The sequence below is a fragment of the Parambassis ranga genome, chromosome 21, assembly GCF_900634625.1.
Source record: "Parambassis ranga chromosome 21, fParRan2.1, whole genome shotgun sequence".
Lineage (NCBI taxonomy): Eukaryota > Metazoa > Chordata > Actinopteri > Ambassidae > Parambassis > Parambassis ranga.
The window spans coordinates 7753881-7775986 of NC_041041.1; the positions used below are offsets into that span (position 1 = coordinate 7753881).

The 22106-nt window shown below is 43.3% G+C and overlaps 2 protein-coding genes across 9 annotated transcripts in view; one reads left to right on the top strand and one right to left on the bottom strand.

Annotated features, from left to right (window-relative positions):
* Positions 1–3277, bottom strand: part of vwa8 (von Willebrand factor A domain containing 8) — a 42599-nt gene extending 39322 nt beyond the window's left edge. Inside the window, exons 1-4 of the mRNA XM_028393240.1 lie at positions 2352–3277; positions 1510–1587; positions 1300–1430; positions 542–652 (exon numbers count right to left, since the gene is read on the bottom strand). Coding sequence (XP_028249041.1) covers positions 542–652; positions 1300–1430; positions 1510–1587; positions 2352–2490 — 459 coding nt within the window. The 5' untranslated portion in view covers positions 2491–3277. The remainder of the gene's footprint in view (positions 1–541; positions 653–1299; positions 1431–1509; positions 1588–2351) is intronic.
* A 239-nt stretch (positions 3278–3516) lies between these two features.
* The window catches only part of dgkh (diacylglycerol kinase, eta), a 46179-nt gene continuing 27589 nt past the window's right edge, over positions 3517–22106 (top strand). For 5 of the 8 annotated variants that reach the window (XM_028393072.1, XM_028393076.1, XM_028393070.1 and 2 more), the window contains exons 1-4: positions 3517–3750; positions 4407–4945; positions 15932–16042; positions 19748–19828. In XM_028393072.1, the coding sequence (XP_028248873.1) occupies positions 4658–4945; positions 15932–16042; positions 19748–19828 (480 nt within the window). In that variant the 5' untranslated portion in view covers positions 3517–3750; positions 4407–4657. Of the gene's footprint in view, positions 3751–3890; positions 3984–4406; positions 4946–15931; positions 16043–19747; positions 19829–21318; positions 21851–22106 lie in introns of those variants that run through there. The other 3 variants (XM_028393073.1, XM_028393074.1, XM_028393078.1) reach the window with 3 other exon arrangements.

The following is a 22106-nucleotide window of genomic DNA, read 5'->3' on the forward strand; positions in this document are numbered from 1 at the left end:
TCCACAAACGTAGTCTTAACAACTTCTAGAATCCGTAACATCAGGTCTTCAATACACTATTTATTCTAAAATGAAAACCGTTTCATGGTTGCCATGAACTAGAAATGACCCACGTTGCTCATATGCACACATATTGCAGGATACACTCTCAACACTCTTGTTGGCTCTTACACACATTGCCATCCTTACTATGTCCCTACGGTGTAGTGCTTGTACTACAGCTTGTACTTTTTGGGCTCACCAGCACTTCAGAGATTTGCAATAACACACTACAAATCCCTGCGTGAGTGCAGTCATCAGCCAAAGACTATTGAGAGACTATTCTGCAATATTTGCCATTAGAAAATCTGTCTGCAACCCTCTGAGAAGAAAACATGAGCAGATACAATTTAAAAACACAGGTATACATGCTGGCGAGGCTGTAACACAAAACAGACAGGCACCTACATTTGCACACAAAACTCATGCACATAATTCAAACTGAATTCCAATGTTGCAAGCGCTGCTTGATAGAGAATAATTCCAAAGGAAACAGATTTACCTGGTCGATGTAGAAGGCTGTCCCTGAGCGGATCTCTCTCCTTTGTTTCAGATCCGTCTCTGTGGTGTCCCTGGATAAGGCGACATATTCTACTTCCCGCTTGGTCAACTCCTTGTCAACAACAAAGGCAAGGTAAGGTTTATTTATATAGCACCATTCATACACAAGGCAATTCAGATTGCTTTACATAGGATTAAATCACAGAATTAAAACATTTTATTAATTTAATGTTAAATGTAATTAACATTAAATTAGGAAGAAAATTTAAATCATAAAAAGAATACAATTTTTAAAAAAATCAAATTAAATGAGAAGAGTGCAGTTAGAGAATTTAAGAGAACGCTGCAGTAAACAATAGTGTTTTCAGGCCTGACTTAAATAAAGTGACTGAGCAGACCTCAGGTATTCATGAAGGTTGTTCCACAGGTCAGGGGCAGAATAACAAATGAAAATCTTGGCTCAAAACTCATTTTTTGTACAAATGAAAAATAGCAGGCTGCACATATGACTGTAAAAACATGTCACAGTGACCTGTGACCATTGGTTTGTTCAAGCCTCTGTTTTAACTAAATGTCTCTGCTGACTGTCACAAAACTGTTTTTGATGTTAGCATTATTATTCAGTGTTGTATAGTGTCCATTAGCAGTGATAGACTACCATATTATATTATGCACATCTGGCTTTTGGTGGAGTATAGAGTAAGTTGTTAAAGCTTTGTCTTGTGTGTGTATGTGAGCATGTGAAACGTGAGCACTCACAAGGTACTGCATAGCTATGGTTCGCCTCAGAGGTCCCGGAGGACCAATGAGAAACACATCCTGGCCTAAAAGGTCTTTCTGCATGATCCATCGCAGGTGCTGAGCCACAGTCTGAGGCAGGGAGTCTGAAACTAAACAAAATAAGAATTTGACGTAGCTTTTGTTGTTTGTTGTTTCATAAACACTCACATGCAGAGAAGTGATACATACTGTGTTTCACAGGCACGAGTTCAGGATTCTGTGGTGATTTCAGTTTGAAAGAGATGTCGCCGATTTTCACCGTGTCACCTGCAAAATAATGAGCAAGTCTTTAACAAACCTAGTTATAATCAGTTTGTACTATATACTTTAATTATTGTTAACCTTAGGCACAGAAGCAGTGTAACAGGTCACTGAGTTAAGTCCTGGTCATAACCTTGTCAAAAAAACAGTTTTTATATTTGCATTAATAAACATAAAGATCTAACCATCATTGTTACTAAAGTTTAAAAACCCAAGAAAATGTCTATCAATGTTTTGAATAAGTTTCTGAATGCCCTCATTTAGAAACTTGTTTTCTTAGCCAAACAAAAATGTAAGCTGACACATAAAATCATCTAGCAACACTTTGTTAAAAGAGTGTTTAGGCTGTTTATATCTTTAAATAAGTAGTAAGTGCTGTAAGCCAATGAAGTTTAATTTCTATCTTATTCATAAAATGTTAGTTTTGTGAATCTAGGTGACTGTAAAAGTTTAAACAATTGTTTTTAACCTTTCACCTATTATCCAGTTAAAGGTACTGACCACGTGCCCAGTACGTCATGCTTATTTTTTAAATGCTAATCACACAGTTTACATTCACCTGAAAACAACTATATCATCACAATATATTTTGTGCAAGCACACGGTTATAACAGAGAGTACACTGACAACAGCTAATCACATATCGAGCCAGTTAGCTATTACCATGGAAACTAACATGTTACTAGCTATATATTTGCTAGCTAAAAACATAACATAATCCCTCCACGCACGCGTAGTATTATAACAATAATAAATTAATAGCAGGTCACCTGAGGATGTGTTGAGAAGTTTGACCTCATGAGTTCTCCACATCCAGCCGTCTCTTCCCAAGACAGCTCCCAAAATATTCCGCATCCTTCTCGCTGCCACGGCGGCTGCCGTGCCTCTGCATAATATCTGGGAGTGCATACTTGTCCTTTTTATGTTGCCATACTAAAACAAAACTCACACACTTTTTATTAAGCAGCGTCCTAACCCGGCCTTATAACCATGTCATATCATCTGTCAGCTCATTTTGTCGGAAGAAATTAAGCGAAGGACAAAGTGGTCCGGCACTAAAACCTTCCGATGGGTTTCACTGCTGTTGAGAAGGGTTCCGTTTGTTCAGTTTGTTCGGGCCTTATTCTTACAAAGGTAACATCGTTGTGTGACTTTAATTACACTATAAAAACGTAGTTTTTCTAAAATGCAACTGTGTTTGAATTAGCAAGTCTAAGTTCTTTATATAAGTAAAGCTCAAGCAGGTTGAAATATGGTGTAGAGTAGCCTAATAATATCGCGCCGGCACAGCACTTAGAAGAGTGTAATTGGAAAAGAAAATGATTATTGGGACGTCTTATGGGTCTCACACCAAAATTAGACATTACAAGCTAGACTGGTTGCCTCGAGAATGATGTTGTTCTTATTTTCTTGTCTTTTCTGACTCAACGAACAAAGGAACAGATGAAGTGTAACCTCAGAGCTGTGTACAGGGAGAAAATGTATGTTCCTTGGTTATAATTAGTATGCTAGTGTTTATAATTTACATACCCATTAACCAGATTTTAGGCATTATTAGGCATTAGGCCACATTTATGGGTTAATAAATAGCTTATTTCTGAAGATATATACTCTATTACAACTCTGATGCTTCCTTGTTATCAGAAATGATGAATACATTTGGGTAAGGATGTTCTCAGAGTTTATGTTGTGCTGTTTATTCTGTTAATTTAAGGACAATAGGCTATTTATAGATTACGTAATTTGAAATGGACTCTCAGACCCACGTGCACACGCTCATATTTAATCTACACACTCTCGCGCGTGCCATCCCTGCTGGGGGGGCTTGACAAACCGTGGCGAGCGGCGCGCGTTTGAGCGGGTTTGACATTTATCACGTGGAGCGCCGATAGGCCCGACCCTGGGAAGGAGAGAGGAGCACCGCGCGAAGGGGAGAAAGAGCTGCGGGCAGGAGGGAGGAGGAGAGCGGTGGGAGGACGAGGCGAAGCTCAGCGTCATCTCCTCAGCAGCAGCCACTGCACATGAGCGGCGTAAAGGCAGCGAGGCAGGTTGTGAATTCCTCCACCTTTCCCTGATTCGTTTCTTTTCTCCTCCCGGAGAGGACGCAGAGGTTCTGGGACTATGGAGGATGTCTACCATTACACGCGCAGCCCTGCCTGGGAGGAACTGGTTAGTAAAAAAAAAAAAAAAATTTCAACACTGAAGACTTTAAATCAGTGCGCGTCTCAGTTTCCACAAAGAAAAGAGGGGAAATCAAACCTCTAAAGGTGAATCCAGCGCGCTGATTGTGAGCTGTGCACTTTGGAGGTGTTTCCTCTCCGTGCGTAAAGCCGTTTCCTCTCTATTGTCGTGATTTGCAGAGTGGACTCCCGACACTTTAACTGTCGGACGTTTAAATGACGGTAATTTTCTAAGTTTTGCTGAAGCTCTGAGAGTAGGTTGTGATAAACTGTTCTGAATGATGGTTTTCTTCTTCAAATCGACGGTAGAGTGTATTTTCCAGACTGCCTCCCCATTTCCTTCCTAAATCCTACAGTATTGCGCGCTGCATGGCCATTCATTTTAACTCTGTGGTGTCAAGTGAATTTAGTTCAGTTACTTGCACATAAGGAGTTATTTACTGAGAGTTGAAGATTGTATTTAAATCAAACATCCTCTGTTTAATCGAATATTAACAGAAAAGCAAGATGTGATATTAATGTGTTGCAATAAGATTGCCTGTGACATGTTTTTGTTGATTAACAAATATTTTGAGCACTGAAAAGTAGTCTGAATTAAATCGGAGTAGTCTGATTACACGTGTGACTTCTGTTGGTGTGAAACAGCCGCTAGGGTCTGCCATGCCACGGACAAGTCCTCCGCTTTACGGAGTGGATGAGGCGGTCTCTTGCCTCAGTCTGGACTGGCCGCGCAGGCTGGAGCCATAATAACCATCAGCAGGGACCGAGGAGGGGCGGTTTATACGGCGTGGAGCCCATCCCCGCTGTGCCGCGCGACATGCTCCAGTCCCTATGCGTTTACCAGCCCACACACACTCCAGAAAACACGGCCGTCTTTATCATAGAGGCAGTGAGAGATGACAGCGAGGAGAGACGCTTCACAGCCGCTCGGCAGCTCTCGCCTCCAGGAGAGGAAGGGAGCGGCGGACCGGGCGAAGGCTAGTAACCCCGATTGGTTTTATCCCTCTACTCGACAGGAGCCGGAGAAAGGGCCGGCGTCCGCGGCGGGGATCCATGCCCATGTGGTGGGCGCTGCCGTCACCGGCTCCGGTGCTGCGGACGAGTCCTCCGACAGCGAGGCAGAACAGGAAGGCCCCCAGAAACTCATCCGGAAAGTGTCCACCTCGGGACAGATCAGGAGCAAGGTAAGACGTGTCTCCTCTGGATGACTGTATATGGATGTGTGGACGGCCAGATGTCGCTTGTGTGTGTTTGTTCACTCGCTGGCAACAGGGTGGGCTGTTAATAGGTGGTTAGAAGCACTATGTTGTTGCACTCTATGTATTATCTGAGCTGCGCCGCTGCTGTGGACATTCAACAGATCTGTGGTGGCTGGAAGTAATGTGGATGTTCAAGATGCACAGTGGCTCTGACCTGCAGGACAAAATGCAAGTTTACCTAAAAACTGCTCCAAAGAAGCTCTCTCTTTTAAGTTGTTTTAGTACATTTGGAACACACTAACTTTTAATTATTACACACAGGATTCTAACCTCCCCATGACAATAAAAAAATCAATACCTAATACTTTTCTCTCTTATGACTGTTGTGTCTATTTGACGTGGCAGAAAATGCACACCGTTTAAACATACAAGCATAAATAATGAATCATTTTTAATGAATTGGTTGCTAAGTTAACTATCTCCCTGCAGTTGACATGCAGGACTCGGTACCTCTGACACCCAAGCTTCTGTCCTGGCCCACTTATCTTTTACACTGTAAACGAGCGCCACCCACACACACCAATGGATCCACTTAATTATTGACTGCTGTACTCCACCCCTATCTGCATTATTCAGGACGGGGGTATATTTTGGAACTTTGGGCTGTCCGTCCTCCTCTTATGCAAATTCACTACCTGTTGCTTTTACACGTGTTTGTGCAGGCACTTTAATTTATTGATCATTTTCCTGAAGAACTATTCTCACACGTGCAGTCTGTTTTTTTCTTCTCCTGTCACCTTTTAAAGTTGTTGCAGTTGTAGGAGTGTCAGCAGGTGTGACATGAGTCCGACGTTTACTCTGACCGCTGTGATGTACATGATGTAATAATTGTGCTGGCTGAAACAGAGGCCAAAATAGATCTGATTTGTTCTTCACCTCAGAATAAGCTGGAATCACAGTGCTGCAAAACAGAGCACTTCTACTGTAATCGTATCAGTGTGCATAGCATGTTGAACTTGTTGTCGTGTGGGTCAGTGGGTTTGGGTCTATATGTGTGTGTATGTCTTCAGAGTGGACACACACTAATGGATCATGCAGGCACTGACTCACTGAGTGTTGTTCCACTGGGTTGTTTGCTCAGCTCTGTACTGAGATAGTGTGTGTGTAAGCAGCCACGTGCACGCATGCCCTTGATATTGTGTCTGTCCATCCCTCTGTCCACTACTTCTCTGCTTTGGTTGCCACAGACTACATCTTCTGCCCCTTATATGTCGTCTCCATGGCAATGCTGCCACTAAAACAGCTGGTTTGATTAAAGGGGGCAAACATATTCTGCACAATTAAAGGGCCAGTTGACCCAAAAATCCCATATATTTATTTTTTTGTGGCATACAGTGCTGTAACTGTGTAGATTGTTATTAGGACAGTCACTGAGTTTAGGAGAGAACGCCCGTAGAGTGAGCCAGGAATTATGACCTGGTTACTCAAGAACATCCACAGCTTTTTCATGTTTTTGTACTGAACTACAACCTACAACCACATCACGGTGCAGAAGGCATCGCCCTTGACTGAGCAGTAATGTCCACCTTGTGGATGATGCCAGGTGTATTTTGGTAGAAAAAGTAGTTCCTATACATAAAATTGCTCAAAACAAGGTCTGAAAAGCCAGATTATAATTTATGGAAAGAGACATGCTGATGAGTTTTTAGTTGTGAGTGTGATCCAGTTACATTGTAGTGGACAGCAGAAATGGATAAATGGTGCCGAAGACCACAGTCTGTGTTCTCATGTGGTTTAGTATTTCAAGAAAATTGTCTAGAAACTGGTGGAAGAAGGACACAGCAAACCAGTTTATGTTGCACAACAGAAAAATATTTAAAAAAAAGAGATGTATTAATGAGTTTTCATTAAATTGTGCGTACTACTTTATAAATATAAAGGGTATATTTTAAGATTTTTTTGAGAGCTAATTTGTCATCTTTGCTGTGACAGTCTTGACTTCCTGCGAGCTTTAACTTTTTCTCTGGCAAGTACTGCACATGATACTGCTGGAACCGATACAGCCATTTGTAGCTAACTTTTCAGTTTGTCCACTGTTTGTTGTTTTAAAAGCACCGCACCAAATCAATACATCGGCAGCTTTCAAATGTTGTTTAACAGTTTACATAGAAATAGGATATTGAGTTTCATCTGTGTCTGCCTGATATTCTCAGACCTCTGTCCTCGTATAGGATGTAATGGGATTTGACTGCACATAATGGGAATTTGATACTCATTCATTTTTATCTCGTCTAACTCATATTGATGTACTCGTGTCTCAGCTTTCAAATTCATTATAATACGCACAGAAACATATTCGGACTACACCTTAAATCATAGCAGCCGTTTTACTCTCAGCGTGCTCTCTTGTTATTTCACAGTTGCAGCTGAAGGGAGCTTATAAACTTGTGACTAATACCGTAGCCGTGTGATTGAAAGCAGAGCTAATGGTATGTCAGGGTTCTGCTGCTGCTGCTGCTGCTGCACGGGGAACGGGGATCACTCGACGAGCCTGACATGTAATAATCCAGAGCGGAGAGATGCTGAGTTAGGGGGAGTATATAGGGATGAGGCATCGCGGGGAGAGGTGACACACTGTGATATCCATTTATGGAGAGCAGGGATGGCTTTTGGAAATAGATGCTTTCAGGATCAGATCTGGAGGGTTTTTTAATTCACCATGTATTGAAACAGAAAGATAAGATAAGATAAAGATAAGATAAAACTTTATTAATCCCGAAGGAAATTCTTGTGCCAGAGGTATCAAGTCACAATAAATGCAGTTAAGTACAGAGTATAAGAGTATAAGTGTCACTATAATCCAAAAAGAGTACAGTACGCGGTATGAGCACAATATATGATACATGGATACAATATGGAGATGTAAGGTGCTAAGTAAACATAATATAGGAATGACAGTGATGCCTGACATGATTATCTAGCGCTTCTCCCTACAGAAAGGGGAGGAGTTATACAGTCTGATGGCCACTGGCAGGAAGGACCTCCTGTGGCGTTCTGTGCTGCTCCTCGGTAGTCTCAGTCTACCGCTGAATGTGCTCCTGTAGGACAGCAGTGTGTCGTGCAGGGGGTGAGACGTGTTGTTACGAATACTGAGGAGTTTCCTCAGTATCCTCCTCTCCGTCACCTCCACCACAGACTCCAGCTCCACTCCCAGCACCGAGCCAGCCTTCCTAATGAGCTTGTTGAGTCTGTTGGTGTCGGCCGTCTTCATCCTGCTGCCCCAGCACACTACAGCGTAGAAGATGACGCTGGAGACCACCGAGTGGTAAAACATCTGCAGCATGGTCTGGCAGACGTTAAAGGACCTGAGTCTCCTCAGTAGATACAGGCGACTCTGTCCCTTCCTGTATATTGCCTCTGCGTTTGTGGACCAGTCCAGTTTGTGGTCAATGTGGACACCCAGGTATTTGTAGCTGTCCACAATGTCCACGTTGGTCCCCTTGATGCTGACCGGGTTAGGGAGTGTCTGGTGCTTCCTGAAGTCCACCACCAGCTCTCTTGTCTTTGTGACATTCAGCTGCAGGTGGTTCTGTCCGCACCACTCCACGAAGCTGTCCACCACACTCATGTACTCCGCCTCCCGACCTCTGCTGGTACAGCCCACAATGGCAGAGTCATCCGAGAACTTCTGCAGGTGGCAGGACTGTGAGCAGTGTCTGAAGTCCGATGTATAGAGTGTGAACAGGAATGGAGACAGTACCGTGCCCTGGGGTGCCCCCGTGCTGCTCACTATCGTGTCCGAGACGGTGTTCCTCAGCCTCACAAATTGTGGTCGACCTGTAAGATAAGAAGTTAGTGATCCAGGTGACCAGTGGGGTCTCTACCTGCATGTCCAGGAGCTTCCTATTCAAAAGGGCAGGCTGCACGGTGTTAAACGCACTGGAAAAATCAAAGAACATGATTCTAACAGTGTTACCTGCCTCTTCCAAGTAGGTGTGTGCTCTGTGCAGCAGGTAGATGATGGCGTCCTCCACTCCAATACGGGGCTGGTAAGCAAACTGCAGGGGGTCCAGCGATGGTTCCACAACAGCACGCAGGTGTTTCAGGACCAGCCTCTCCAGAGACTTCATCACATGTGAAGTCAGAGCAACTGGTCTGTAGTCGCTGTGTGTGCTTGGATGTTTGGTCTTGGGCACAGGAACAAGGCATGTTGTCTTCCACAGGGCAGGGACAGTCATCAGGCTCAGACTCAGGGAGAAGATGTGCTGGAAGACCCCACACAGCTGTGTGGCGCAGTCCCTGAGTACTCTGGGGCTGAGTCCATCCGGTCCTGCAGCTTTTCCCGGTCGTAGTCGACTGAACTCCCTCCTCACATCTTCTGTGGTGATGGTAACTGTGGACACAGAAGAGCAGAGAGAGAGATCTGATGGGGGAGGGTGGGGGGTTGTTAATGGAAGGTGGGGTAAGGGGGGCAGGGTGATGTTATTGATGGGAAGGTGAAACTGGTTAGTATGGTTAGGGGGAGGGGGAGGAGGAGGAGGTACATTGTTGTTATCGACAGGTGTTAATGGTGCATCACAGGGAGGGGGAGGGTGGTCAGGGAGTGGACTGTCAAACCTGTTGAAAAACAGGTTCAGCTGGTTGGCCTCCTGCAGATCTCCATCCATCAGCTGGTCGGAGATCCTATTGTGGCCGGTGATGGTTCGCATGCCACTCCATACCTCCCTCAAGTTGTTCCGGGCAAGTTGGCTCTCCAGCTTCCTCCTGTAGCTCTCCTTGCCCTCTCCAATCTTCTCCCTCACCTCTGCCTGGGCCCTCCTCATCTCCTCTCTGTCTCCACTCAAGAAGAAGAAAGAAATGTCTTTGAGGTACATTTTCCCATCCAGGCCTAATTAATATGACAGTGTGTATTAGTCACATAATATCTGCTAATTCCTCATCTAAATGCATAAAACAGTTTAAAAAACTAAGGTACACACTTTTCTAGTTTGTACTAAAAACAAACTTAAAGCCATACTGCAAAATCTTTACCTCCATCTTTTGGCAGTGCGAGTAATTACACTTCTAATATATGCACGTGTGCCACAGATGAACAGATGGTGGTGGCAGCTGGTGATGAAAACTAGCACCTAAATGTCTTTGGAAATCCAAACTCGCAAATAGGAAAATTAATTTACAGCAGCGTAGTTGCAACCTGTAGATGACAACGCACACATTATTAGCGCTGTATGTAAAAATATTAAGGTGTCGTGGTTAATACCTGGATCCATCTGTCAGTTATGTTCTATTCTAGTTGCTTGTAGTCTTCCCTGTCTCCATGGTTACAGTTGCTTCTCAGTATACTACCGGAGTCAGGGAATGATGAGAGAACCTTTTCCACCATAGTCTCACCTGTCACTGTTCCTACTCACAGACATAATAATGTACCTTTGAAGGGAGTGTAAATGAGTCCTTTTCTGGTCAAAGCTGTTGCTGGATCTACTTGTGTGGAAACTGTTGCCTAAACAACAACATCCTTCACTTGACACATGTACAACGACCCATATATGTGGCGTAATTGCACAAAGCAGATCATAGACAGGGGAATTACCCCCTCACCGCCACCGGGTTGTAATTTTCCCATCACTTTGGTGAAATTTTAGCATGTGGTGGGAGTTGGAGGAGGAATGGTATACAAAGATACAATTACATGACAGAAGAGAGGACAATAGGCCAAAGAAGTAGGTTGGAGGAAGTGAAGCACAAATTCAGCCTACTCAGCAATGACAGATGATTTGGTAATGTTTGGCTGAGCACTAAGTGCATGGAATGAGTGGTAAGACAGTGGGCACCTCTCAGTGGCCACTGAAACCAAGAAGTGAGCCATCTTCTTTATGGACTGTTCAATAGCATCATTAGAGTTTTATCAGTCATGAGTTGGACAACAGACAAAGAATTGCCTCTTTTTTTCTAAAAAACTGAGCCAATGTGAGTGTATAGAGAAATATGTTTACACCAAAGGTCAGAATGTTTGGCCCGAGGTCATCTGGCCACCAGAATATTACACCTGTGAAAGTCCTTGTTGGAGGAAGTTTGCTGATCGGCCATCTGTGTTAAAGACAAAAAACTGAATCAAAAAAGTCTTAATGCAGTGTTTCATTTTCACAGTGGATCCTACAAACTGTGATAGTGTGTGAAGTCGGTCACAGAATTAATAAACAGATAATGTAACCCAAGCAGGAGTGCAACATTAAAGCTCCCTCAGTGAGGATCAGAAGGAGCTGGTGACCTGTTTAGGACACAGTGTTGTGTTATGGCATCAGTGTAAAGTTCTGTCCACACTAGTTAGTCCTAAGTTCATACATGGTCTGACATGAACTAGCTGTTTGGGTGAGCAGTTTGACTGATTGTCTGGGCATTGTCAAAGGCAGGACATCGGCCTGCTCTGCTCTCTCCATTTGGCCTTCCAGGGAACTCCTGCTCTGCTCTTATCCACCAACCACAGCTGCTGGATTCATTTGAACTGCTTATGCCTTTGTCTATTGTATAAGTGTGTGTGTGTGTGTGTGTTTGTGTGTGTCCCTGTCAGTGGCTGGGCAGAGTGTGGGTGTAAGGTACATGGTGCTCAGGTTACTCATTTCTCTCTGGCACAGGACTCGCTCTCTGTCTCACAATTTAGCAGAAGAGAGGAGCTGTGCACAGAGGCAAGCAAGGGGACTATTTATAGATCACTTCTGGCCTACTTGGCAACAGGAAGGAGATGAAGACAAGGAAAGGAACTATGGAGGCTAAGGAGGAACAAAATAGAAAATAGAATGTCCAACAAGAGCAGAGTCATTTTTTTTCTACCGTGCAAGTTACATTTTCTCTTTGGATGAAAACCAGTCAAATAAAGCTCGATTACCACAAGAGAAGCTGTTGTTCTCATTCTAATTAAAGCCGTGAGGTTTTTGGTTTGGTTCGGTTTACGTTGTTGAGGTTTTTTCTACTTTTCTGACACTCTAGAAACACCATAGATCAGCATAAAATATATAGCCTAATTATCCTTTATATTTAAGAATCAGTTATTACATTGTGTTGCTGCTGTTGCTCCTCTGAAGTTTCCATTCTGTCAGTGCTTGTGTTCTTCAGAGAGATGCTCCAGTGTTGCCAACTCCTCAGTAAGACAAGTAGCTATTGGCTGTCCCACTAAATGACATCATTGCATAGTTAATTTTGCTATTTAATTTTGATATACGCTATTTGCAGTGCACTCTGTAAGCCATGATGGGACCAGCGGCACGTTTGCACACTGTTGGACGCAGCGTGGTGTGGGTCTCCTCTCTGCTCTGACTGCAGCTGAGACTGCTGTGCGAAGCTCCTGTGAGACTGACCGCCTATCAGTGCTTTGGGGCGGGGGAGGAGTTCAGGGTCGCACCCGCTGCCTGTTGAGGACAGTAACTACAGAATGATGCGGGTTTCCACGTCAGTCTCCAAAAGTCAACACAGAAAGTTGCTAAATTTGCCGCTAGATGTAGCGAGAGTTGCCAAGCAACACTCGTCCTTTACTTGCTGCAAGTGTCCTGAACCAAACAAAACATAAAACACACTCCCCGAACCATGACACGTGCATCGAACGGTTCGGATTTTTTTCTATGCCTGGTGAATAGTGCAGCTCAGCTCCTCGTCTTATTACGCTGGCAGTTCTGTTCTGAGTCAGTCATGAGGTGTTCTTTATTCTTCTTGGACCTACCATGAAAGCTAATTAGGGCCTACAATATGTGGTGCTTACACTCATACATAGATTAATTAACAACACTTCATGGTTCTTCATAAATACCAGTTTTGTTCTCCAGAGGAGATCCTAAATGCAGTATTCTCCGATCCCCCTGCAGCTCTAAATGAAGAAGATGACTTCACCCACCATGCCTGTGTTACATGCGTGCTAAAGCCTTATAGGGAAGTCAGCTTTGAGGTATTTCACCTTAATCCACTGCAGGAATTTATTCTTCAGGCTACGTAAAGGAAAACAGGGAATCGACATAGGTGCACAGCTGTTTCAGAGAATTCACAGTGTGTCCTCTTCCTGTTGGGTTTTTTCCCGCTTCAGTCACCCTTTCTGTCAAAACAGACCAGATAAATGAAAACATACACACGGGCTAACATAGAATAGTAATTGCCTGCTAGTCTGAGTACTGTTTAGATGGACCAAAATGCCTTTCAAAAGTGGCACACACCATGTTGTTTTTCACATCAGTTCAGTTTGGTATGAAAAAAAGACCTTCACAACCCCAAAACCCACCAGCAGGTAGGCCTGTGCAAAATCATATCGTGTGCAATTAATCGCCAGAAAAACTGTCACTTATTAATATTTGCCACTTATCGATTACAGCGATTAGTGTCTCGTCACGCATTTTTGTGTGCGACGTACTCTCACCCGCAAGCGCACATGTGAGCACACAATAACAATAATGGAGGAAGGCAGTGGTATTCAGTTAAATGATGCGGAGCAGCATGTTCCTAACAGAGGTTCAACTTCTGTCACCATAAGCCGGTGCACAAAGAAAGCCGAAGAAAGTGCAACGAGGCCACAACGCCGGCTACAGCTGTAGTATAGTGCCGCGCATGCATACGCAACATGCATTAGGTGAGAAAGCATGGAGCGTTGGTTGTTGCCATAATAACTGGATGTTTGTTTTAATAAAAGTCTCCTCCAGCACATGTTGGAAAGAATTCCACTCAGCCGACAATCCACGATACGTTTAGTCATTGTGCTCCTTACGACCAAACTAAGTGCTGGAAGAAGGTAACAGGTTGATTTGCACAGACACACATTTTAATGTGGAATTGTCCGGTTTGTTTGTTTGTTTTTTCTGCTGCTGTTCTACAGTATGAGTGAAAACATGCACTAGTGTGCGACATATTCCAGTCACAGGTTCACAGACACATTTTTTTAACTTGAAATAACCACTGATGTGACTTTTCTGGACTCATTTGTCCTGTTTAATCAGTTTGATTGCCGTTGCTAGGCAATCAAACCATTGTTCTTCATTTTAATGTTGATATGCACTGCTTTGTGACCTTAAGATAAGAACATATGAAGGACAAAGTTACTTTAAATGTTTGCTTCATTATTATTTTGAAGCAGTTTGTGCATTGTGCATCTTTTATCAATACATATTTCAAACATGGCTGGTTTGTGCCTTATCACTACTTACCAGCTTAACCTGTTATAATAAAGTAGTTAACTTGACTGATGATTTGTCAGTATCATTTTAGAACAATGTGGTGGTTTAGAGTCAAAAACATCTAAGTGCAATTGTTATCAATTGATCGTCAAATTAATCGTGATTAATTTTTTTTTGCCAGTATCGCCCAGCCCTACCAGCAGGGTTTGCTTTTTTAACTGCTTTCATTCAGCATAGAAAGAAACTGTAAAAACACTCATTGGACTTCCTGATTGTACTTGAATGAATCGTGTGTGATCAATAGGATCGGCTTGTTTGACCAAGTGTGACATACCTGTGTGTGTGTGTGTGTATTCTGCTGCAGTGTTTTCTGTGTTTAAGTTGACACAGCTGGTGGGCAGGATGTCAGCTTCAGGCCTCTGTGTCTGTTTGTAATTCTCCCCTAAGAGAGCAGCCTTCCTTTGCTATAAATAGCCTTTTGCGTGTGTGTGTTTGTGTGCATGTGCCCCACCTCTCCTCTGTGTGCCCAGAGAGAACGATGTTCCTCCGTGCAGCATTTCCATCTGTGTGCACGTGTTTTACTGCTCCACGTCTGGCTGTATTTGCTCTGTAGGTCCAGTGTGTGTTAATGTGTGCAAAATGATGGTGGCTGTAATGATGATGACTGTCTGTACTGCATCGCACATGGACACTGATTCAGTGTGACACATGCACTCAACAGAGGACAGGAGGACTGGACTCATTGAACTTCCCAAGTACAAACTTAACAAAACTTTTCTATATATATTTTACCAGAAAAAAGCTTTTATCTCCAGAAAAAAACATGTAATTAATATTTACATCTAATCCCAAACATGTATAATAGTTATAAAGGCATAAATCAGAAAAATAGAATTTGTTAGATAAAATAATTTACTAAATTAAAATGATCAGGATGTGAAACATTTTACCACACCATCGTTTCCAGTGGTGGAAAAAAAAGTTTGAATCATTTATCAGAATATAAGGTTATATTTGTCTGCATATTCTGATGATATTGTCTTTTATATTCAAGGATTTAAGGAACACTGTGAAATAGCTATCTTTTTCCTGATTTTACTGTTTTATTTTGCAATGCCTGGTGTCATTTTTGCACTTATTATTATTATATAAATAATGACAGTGGACATAGAAGAAGGGAGAGGACATTATAGAAGATGATGTTTCCTATATCCCCCTTTTTTTCGCCCCACTTTACCGGCTGGGTGTGTGTAGGAGGGGGAATCCCCGTATGTGAGCCTGGATCAGCTCATGGTTATATTCAAAGGGGAGTTGTTCTGTGCCGCTGTGGCCTTCATGCTCACCCTGGAGGCTTTAGGCTCTGGGTTCTGTATAGTGTGGTCAATTATTGGACCTCTATTTGAAATTAAATTGTGAAATACATTCTTCCTCTCTTATGTTTCAAATGGAGAAGAAAACATAAACGACTTACTTTGATTAATCTTCCTCAAAATATTTGAACTTGTGTGCTGGAAGACATATTTGTTTTTAGCTGGAATGGTTCAAGTGTCCCACATGCCCAAGGCAGCAGAAGCTGCCCAGCAGTTGAGTGAGTGATGAGTGTTTATAGTGTGTGTAATGGGTTTCCTTTCTTCCCCACTTTTTGGTCTATTCCTTGTCTCCCATGCATAAAATTGCTCCTCACATTCACACACACACATATGCACATATAAACAGTAGGCACTTTTTATCTTGACAGTTTCCTGTAGATAAGTACAAGAGGGTGATCTGTGTCTGAGAGTGAGAGGGTTGTGTTTCTGATTTGAATGGTCTGTTCTCCCTGCAGACGAGCATAAAGGAAGGACTGTTGTTGAAACAGACGAGCTCGTTCCAGAGGTGGAAAAAACGCTACTTCAAACTGAGAGGCCGAACCCTCTACTACGCCAAAGATGCCAAGGTAGGTTTACTCAGTGTATCCCTCTGCAGCTGCACTAGGAGCCACAGGTGAGCCGGGTGAATGCTGTCAATTCTTCAGCATCCAAATTCACTTATCCTTCATTTCTCTCAGCTAATCCTTACAGGATCATTTTAGAATTCCAGAGACAATCAGACCGTTTTATAAAATAATATAAAAAACTGATTTGGACATAAATATGTAGCCAAGCCTGCATCAGGTCAGCTTAGCCTACTATAACACCTGGAACACTGTAGCTTTTCCCAAAGGTAAGAAAAGTCATCTGACATCACATTTCTACAAAAAAACAAAATAGTTCTCTGTTTTACTGGCAGCAGATTGTCTCTTGGTGTGGGGACCACTGGTTGCCTAGCAACTGGTCCCATCCCTAATGATGCTGTGTTAATTAGTCAGCTTTATGAGGTGTACTTTGTTAACTTTGGACGATGGGGTTTCCCACTTGTTCTCAGTCTTTATGCTAAGCTAAGCAAACCAGGTCCTCACTGTTATTTCTGACCCATCCAGGTGAATGAAAACCTGCTTAAACAAATTACCTAAATTACCTAAATTGATTTAACATCGGTGTAATTTTCTCTTTTCCTTTGTTTAATGTTCTTATGAACTCTTGCTGACATGTCTTTCCTCCCTGGTCTGGAACGTGTGTTTATCTGTGTGTATGTCTGCACGCGCACTAGTCTGGCAGTGCCTTGGCTCGCTGGCAGGAGCGGGCGCTGCGCAGAGTGTCCAGGAGTCGCGTGTGCTGGCGGGTACTGTCCGTGTGCTGGACGGGCGCACGGCGTTCCCCTCCACCTCTGGGTGCCAGCGGATCTGAGGAAGGCCTAGTGAGAATTCGGGTCAGCACAGCACAGCCAGGGGCCAGACCACCAGGACAGCTTAACCACTCAGATAAACAGTGTAGCACTGCATTCATGCATATATGGGTCTCTCAGGTCAAGATTGGGTTTAACCCACTGAACTCCAATCTGTTTCTGGTTGTTTTTCACTCATTTTCAGGCAGTGTGGGCTCGTTGCTCACAACGATATAAAATCCTGCATTTCTTTGGAAACACCACAATAATGGCTGAAGGTAGAGAGAACTCACACATACCTTTGTGCAGGATAACTCAGGTTAAACATACATTAAAATAAACACAAGCTGGATAAAAAGGAGCTCCATATGAGATGTGTTTTCACACAGCCGAATGTTTATCATGTCAGCTGGTCACAAGTGAGTCAATCATGGCTTCCTACATGTACTAAGAGGTGCAGAATTTTGGTAATTTTTTTAAAATTAAGACATGTAGAACATAATGGGCTCCCTAAAATATCAGATTTTAGGATGTGTTGCTTTCAAGGATCATTGAATATCCAGACAGTTCTTACTGTTTTTGTTTTAGAGTAAACATTTCAAACCCACTGGCAGGTTTTGGGGTTCAGAGGGTTAATACTATATATTTTCTTGTGTATGGCATATTGTTTATTCAATTCAAATGAAAGCTGATGCTTCCCACAGCCGAGATTGAAACTCCTGACCTCATACTGCTATATGACATGAATGCATTATATAATATGGAGATAACAGCAGGCTGGGCTGCAAAGCACACATGTAGAGACTGTAAGGCCACACGTAGATAATTGCTCAGGCTTTCATGGCTTTACACTGCGTGTTGTTCATCCTAAGATCTCTCTATGGCCGTGCTGAAAGAATGAGAAACAAAAATCTGAATCTTTGTTTGTGTGTTATGGCAAGGATTATACTGGAAACATTACAAGTGAAAGAATTCTTTCTGTCATGGCCAGATGATGTTTATGTCTATAGATAAGTGCCCATTGTCCATCCTCTCCAAGGTGGCCTGGCTGGCTGTGCTGCCCTGTGCTTAAGAAGCCTGACCTCCCTCATTGATCCATCAGGCAGGCCTCATCTCAGCTTCTCTCCTCTCCTTCCTGTCATGGATGTATTAGTAAGCGGACAGCAGAGCCTCTGTAGGAAGTAAGCTGCGACTGAAAATAAGTGCCAGGATGTGCAAAATAATAACAAAAGAGTCACAAAATGTTCCCAGAATGAGAAGTTATAAGTAATTTTCTTGTTTGGATACTTGCAAAGAGGACTGCTTTTACTTGTCTGTGGATAGCAGCCCATCTTTGGCCATCCATCCATTCCTGAGTCAGAGGTTGAATTTAGGGGCAGGCTTTGGATGAGGAAGGACAGGAGTCTCACGGAGGTTGCTGAGATGCTGCCACTGAGCTAAGCTCTGGATCTGTGGATAACAGAGGGTCTGGGCGCTTGCCTTTGTCCACCATTCGTTGTCAGCTTTCATTACGCCTTCCCTCCAGATAGTTACAAGTGTGCATGTGTGTGTGTGTATGTTAGTTTGTTGGGGTAGTGAATGAAAGAGACAGGGCAAACACGTGATGTTACAGCCAAGAGCGCTGTAACACGAGGACAGTATGTGTTGGCATGCTGTTCATACTTAGGCCCTCTTGGCCGCCTCTTTATACGCATGTAGTTGTAGACATACTGACTGTGGAGATGCTGAGACACACACACACACATTGTAAATGTTGGCTGGTATCCCTCTCCAGCCAGGCTCGAACAGAGTGTCGTTAACTGGGCATTCCCTCTGACAGCTGCAGCAGCTCACTCCTCCCACACACACATACACACACAGTCAGAGGGCATTCCTTTGACGGCATCAGTTTTTTGGCCGGCGGTCCTCTAAGAGCTCAGCTGCGTGCCTTACGCATCGCAGCCCCGTTAGGATATCATGTTCCTGTTTGTAGACTCTGGCTCTCCTCTCTGTCTGGCTCCAGCTTCTCCACCACTCAGAAATTCGATAAAACATATTAACGTTCGCTGTGATGTCGTTCACACCGCTCTTATTTCAGTGCAGAGACAAAACAAAAGACATGAGGGAAGGCCTCACTGCAATGTAGCTGTGTTGAGGTGAATGTGGAACAAAATGAGATATCCTTAAAAAGGTCCACGTTAATTAAACTCCTCATTCTTGACCAGAACGTTTCTTCAGTTCTTCTCCGTAACCTCCCTATGCTGTTGTGTTGTAATCAATATGTTTAGAATATGATTTCTACAACATAAAGTCACAAACTGCAACCCAAACACATTAAATCTCAAATGTCACATGTAGGCAAGGGAGGAAGTTTCAGTTTATAGATTAAGATCATAGATTTAATATTATCAGACATTTTAATGAGGATCTGCAGATAGCAGGGATGGAGGCATCTGAAGAACAGTTAAAGGGTTATCAATCTGTGACATAAATGCCACAAATGAATCTAGCCAGCCTCTAAGGGTGCAGCTGTTTTTTTTTTATGAGGGGAGGTTTTTCCTTAATCCCCATCATAAAAATAGCACAACCAGTCATTTAGCAAGTTTGGACTTACGCAGCCTTAGCATAATGCCCTCTGTGACTTGTGTGGGTCAAGAAATCCTGCAGTTCCTCATGCTTTCCTTTACATGCCACTTATTTTCAGCCTGTAGGTGTGAAGTCTCATCTGGTCATTCTAGGTCTGCTTTGCTGGTCATTTCTCTCGCAGCCAATCACCACAGTCTTCATGCTGTAGTAAAGATGTAACAATAAGCTAAGTTGTGTTGTAAATTTTGTCCAAAGGCTGACTCTCTTGTTCTTGTTGTTTGCTTCTATCTCTCTCTGCGACTTCCCTCTTCTTCGTACCTCGTCTTCTCTGCAGTCCCTTATCTTCGATGAGGTGGACCTATCGGACGCCAGCGTCGCAGAGTCCAGCACTAAGAATGTTAACAACAGCTTCACAGTGAGTGCATACAACGCTCCTAACACCCCCCCACACACACACACACTCTGTGCGATCACAGGCAGAAGCACTGTTCAACACAGAGCATGTGTAGAACAGTGCGTTTTAATATGAAGCTGAGCTGTTTGTGGCTTAAAGAGCTTTCAGCATATTTACCTTCAGAATAGATTATATTTAATCTCTGAAAACAATAAGCTGTGGCTTTATAGCCTTTTTGTTTAACAATAATGATCATGCTGTTTGTTGTGTCTGTTTTTATAAACCCCTGAAGGCGTGGGTGTGGTTTGTCCGGTTACGTTTGGTGCCTCCCACCTGACCTTGGTAGTCAGAAGTAACCTGGTGTGGCTGATAGTAGCACAGAACTATTAGAATTACTTCAACCTATCACTATAATTTAAAAAATCAGCTTAGAATCATTTAAAGCTAGCGGTTAGCATGTAGCATTTGTAAAAAACTAAATAAGTCAACAGTCACAACTAAAACACGTACATAACTGCATAGCCCAATACAGTTTTAAACATGAACCAGCCAGATAGCCTAGCTTAGCTTAACTTTACAACTGGAAGTGGGAAAAAGAAAGTGACACAAACATGTGAATTTGACCTTTACAATTTCAAAACATTACCAAGAAGTTTACTACCAACAAACAGTCTGACACATACCCTTCGGGCTATAGCGTCTACCAAGCTTCGAAATAGAGAATAGAGGAAATACAGCCTTAAAACAGCATTTATGGTGTTTTTTTTTTAATTTACAACTTTGCCCTTATGTCCCAAATGGGAACCTTGTTTGTGATTCTCAAACATGTGTGACTCCCTGTGAAGGTCAACAGCCCCCCTGACGTCGATTCAGGGCCGTGTCTTCTGACTGAGTGTCCTTTTTGCCGCATTAGTCCCTGGTCCTATTTTCTAAGATGTTACAGCGAGACACATTGTTTGCACAGCAGCGATTCGCATGTATGCTCCTTAATGAACACCAGACTGCAGCCCACACACTTATTCTGCATTCAGCTGGAGATCCATCAGGGTTTACAAGTAAATAGGATTTGTCCTTTTAGGACGGTGATTCATTATGAATAGAAAGAAAACACCTGATGTTGCTGTGAATGGATGCTAGCTCAGGGGAAAAGAATGAGCAGCTGAGCAGGCGTGGGAGTTGGAGGGAAATGAATATGGTGATGATGATATTATGAGCAGTGGAGATGAAAACAGAAAGTGAAAGAGCGAGTAGTGCCTTCGCCTTTCTATAAACGTCTCTGCTCTCCCTGGTTGTTGCTATAAAAAGAAAGGAGGAGGAGGAGGCAGGCAGCAGAAAAGTGCCCTGAGGAGGACACGTGGCTATTTTTAGTATCGCCTCCAAACGCTTCACTGAGTGCCTGGCATGGCTTAATGGCAGCCATATTCATAAATAAGATTACATTAGTCTGCTGCAGCATGTGTGTGACAGTGTGCGTGTCCCAACATGATGTGATCCCACTAGAGATGATGAAGAGGAGGGGAGAGGAAGGGAGTAGAACAGATGAAGGGAAGGATGTAGAAACAGAAGTCATAGAAGAGCTTAATGAAAATAGGCTGAAGAATTTATTGGTCACGATTGACTGGAGGACAGCTTAAGATGGCGAAGGGAAAGACGGGGAAAAGGTAGTGCAGCAGGGGAAATCCTGGAGTGATGTCACAGCGCTGTTGACTGCACTCATACTCCTCGGGGGGAAAAAGAGAAAACGAGGGGTAGAGTCAGAGCGAGCACCGAGGGAGAGAGGAGACAGGTGCAGAGGACGAAAGAGGAAATGAAGACAGGACAGACCACCGTGAGGAAGCAGTGAGACATAAAGGAATCGCATGCGATTCTCTGTAAAGCACAGTCACACACACCAACAGGGGGAGACCGGGCTTCATCGGACAGGTTGTGCGATCACGACTGAGAGAGAGAGAGAGAGAGAGAGGGAGCGGAGAGAGGGGCTGCAGAGGAGGCATTGCAGTGACTGTCTGAGGATGAGTGATGTTGCTGGCATCATCTGTGCAGGTTGGTGTGATTTAGTCGAATAGTTTGAACAAGTAATTATCAGTGTGGTGCGTGTAGTGTGTGCATGCTGGTGTTTTAGGATTATCAATTAATTACAGCATTGATTTAAGATTAAAACATGTGCTGTCATACGCAGTGAAGTTCCCTGAACCTCACTGTGCCTTCCATCATGACATAAGTCGGTGATAAAATCAAAGTTATTTACATAGAGTACAATATAGGATGTGCATATCAGCTCCAGTAGCATTAATAGTAT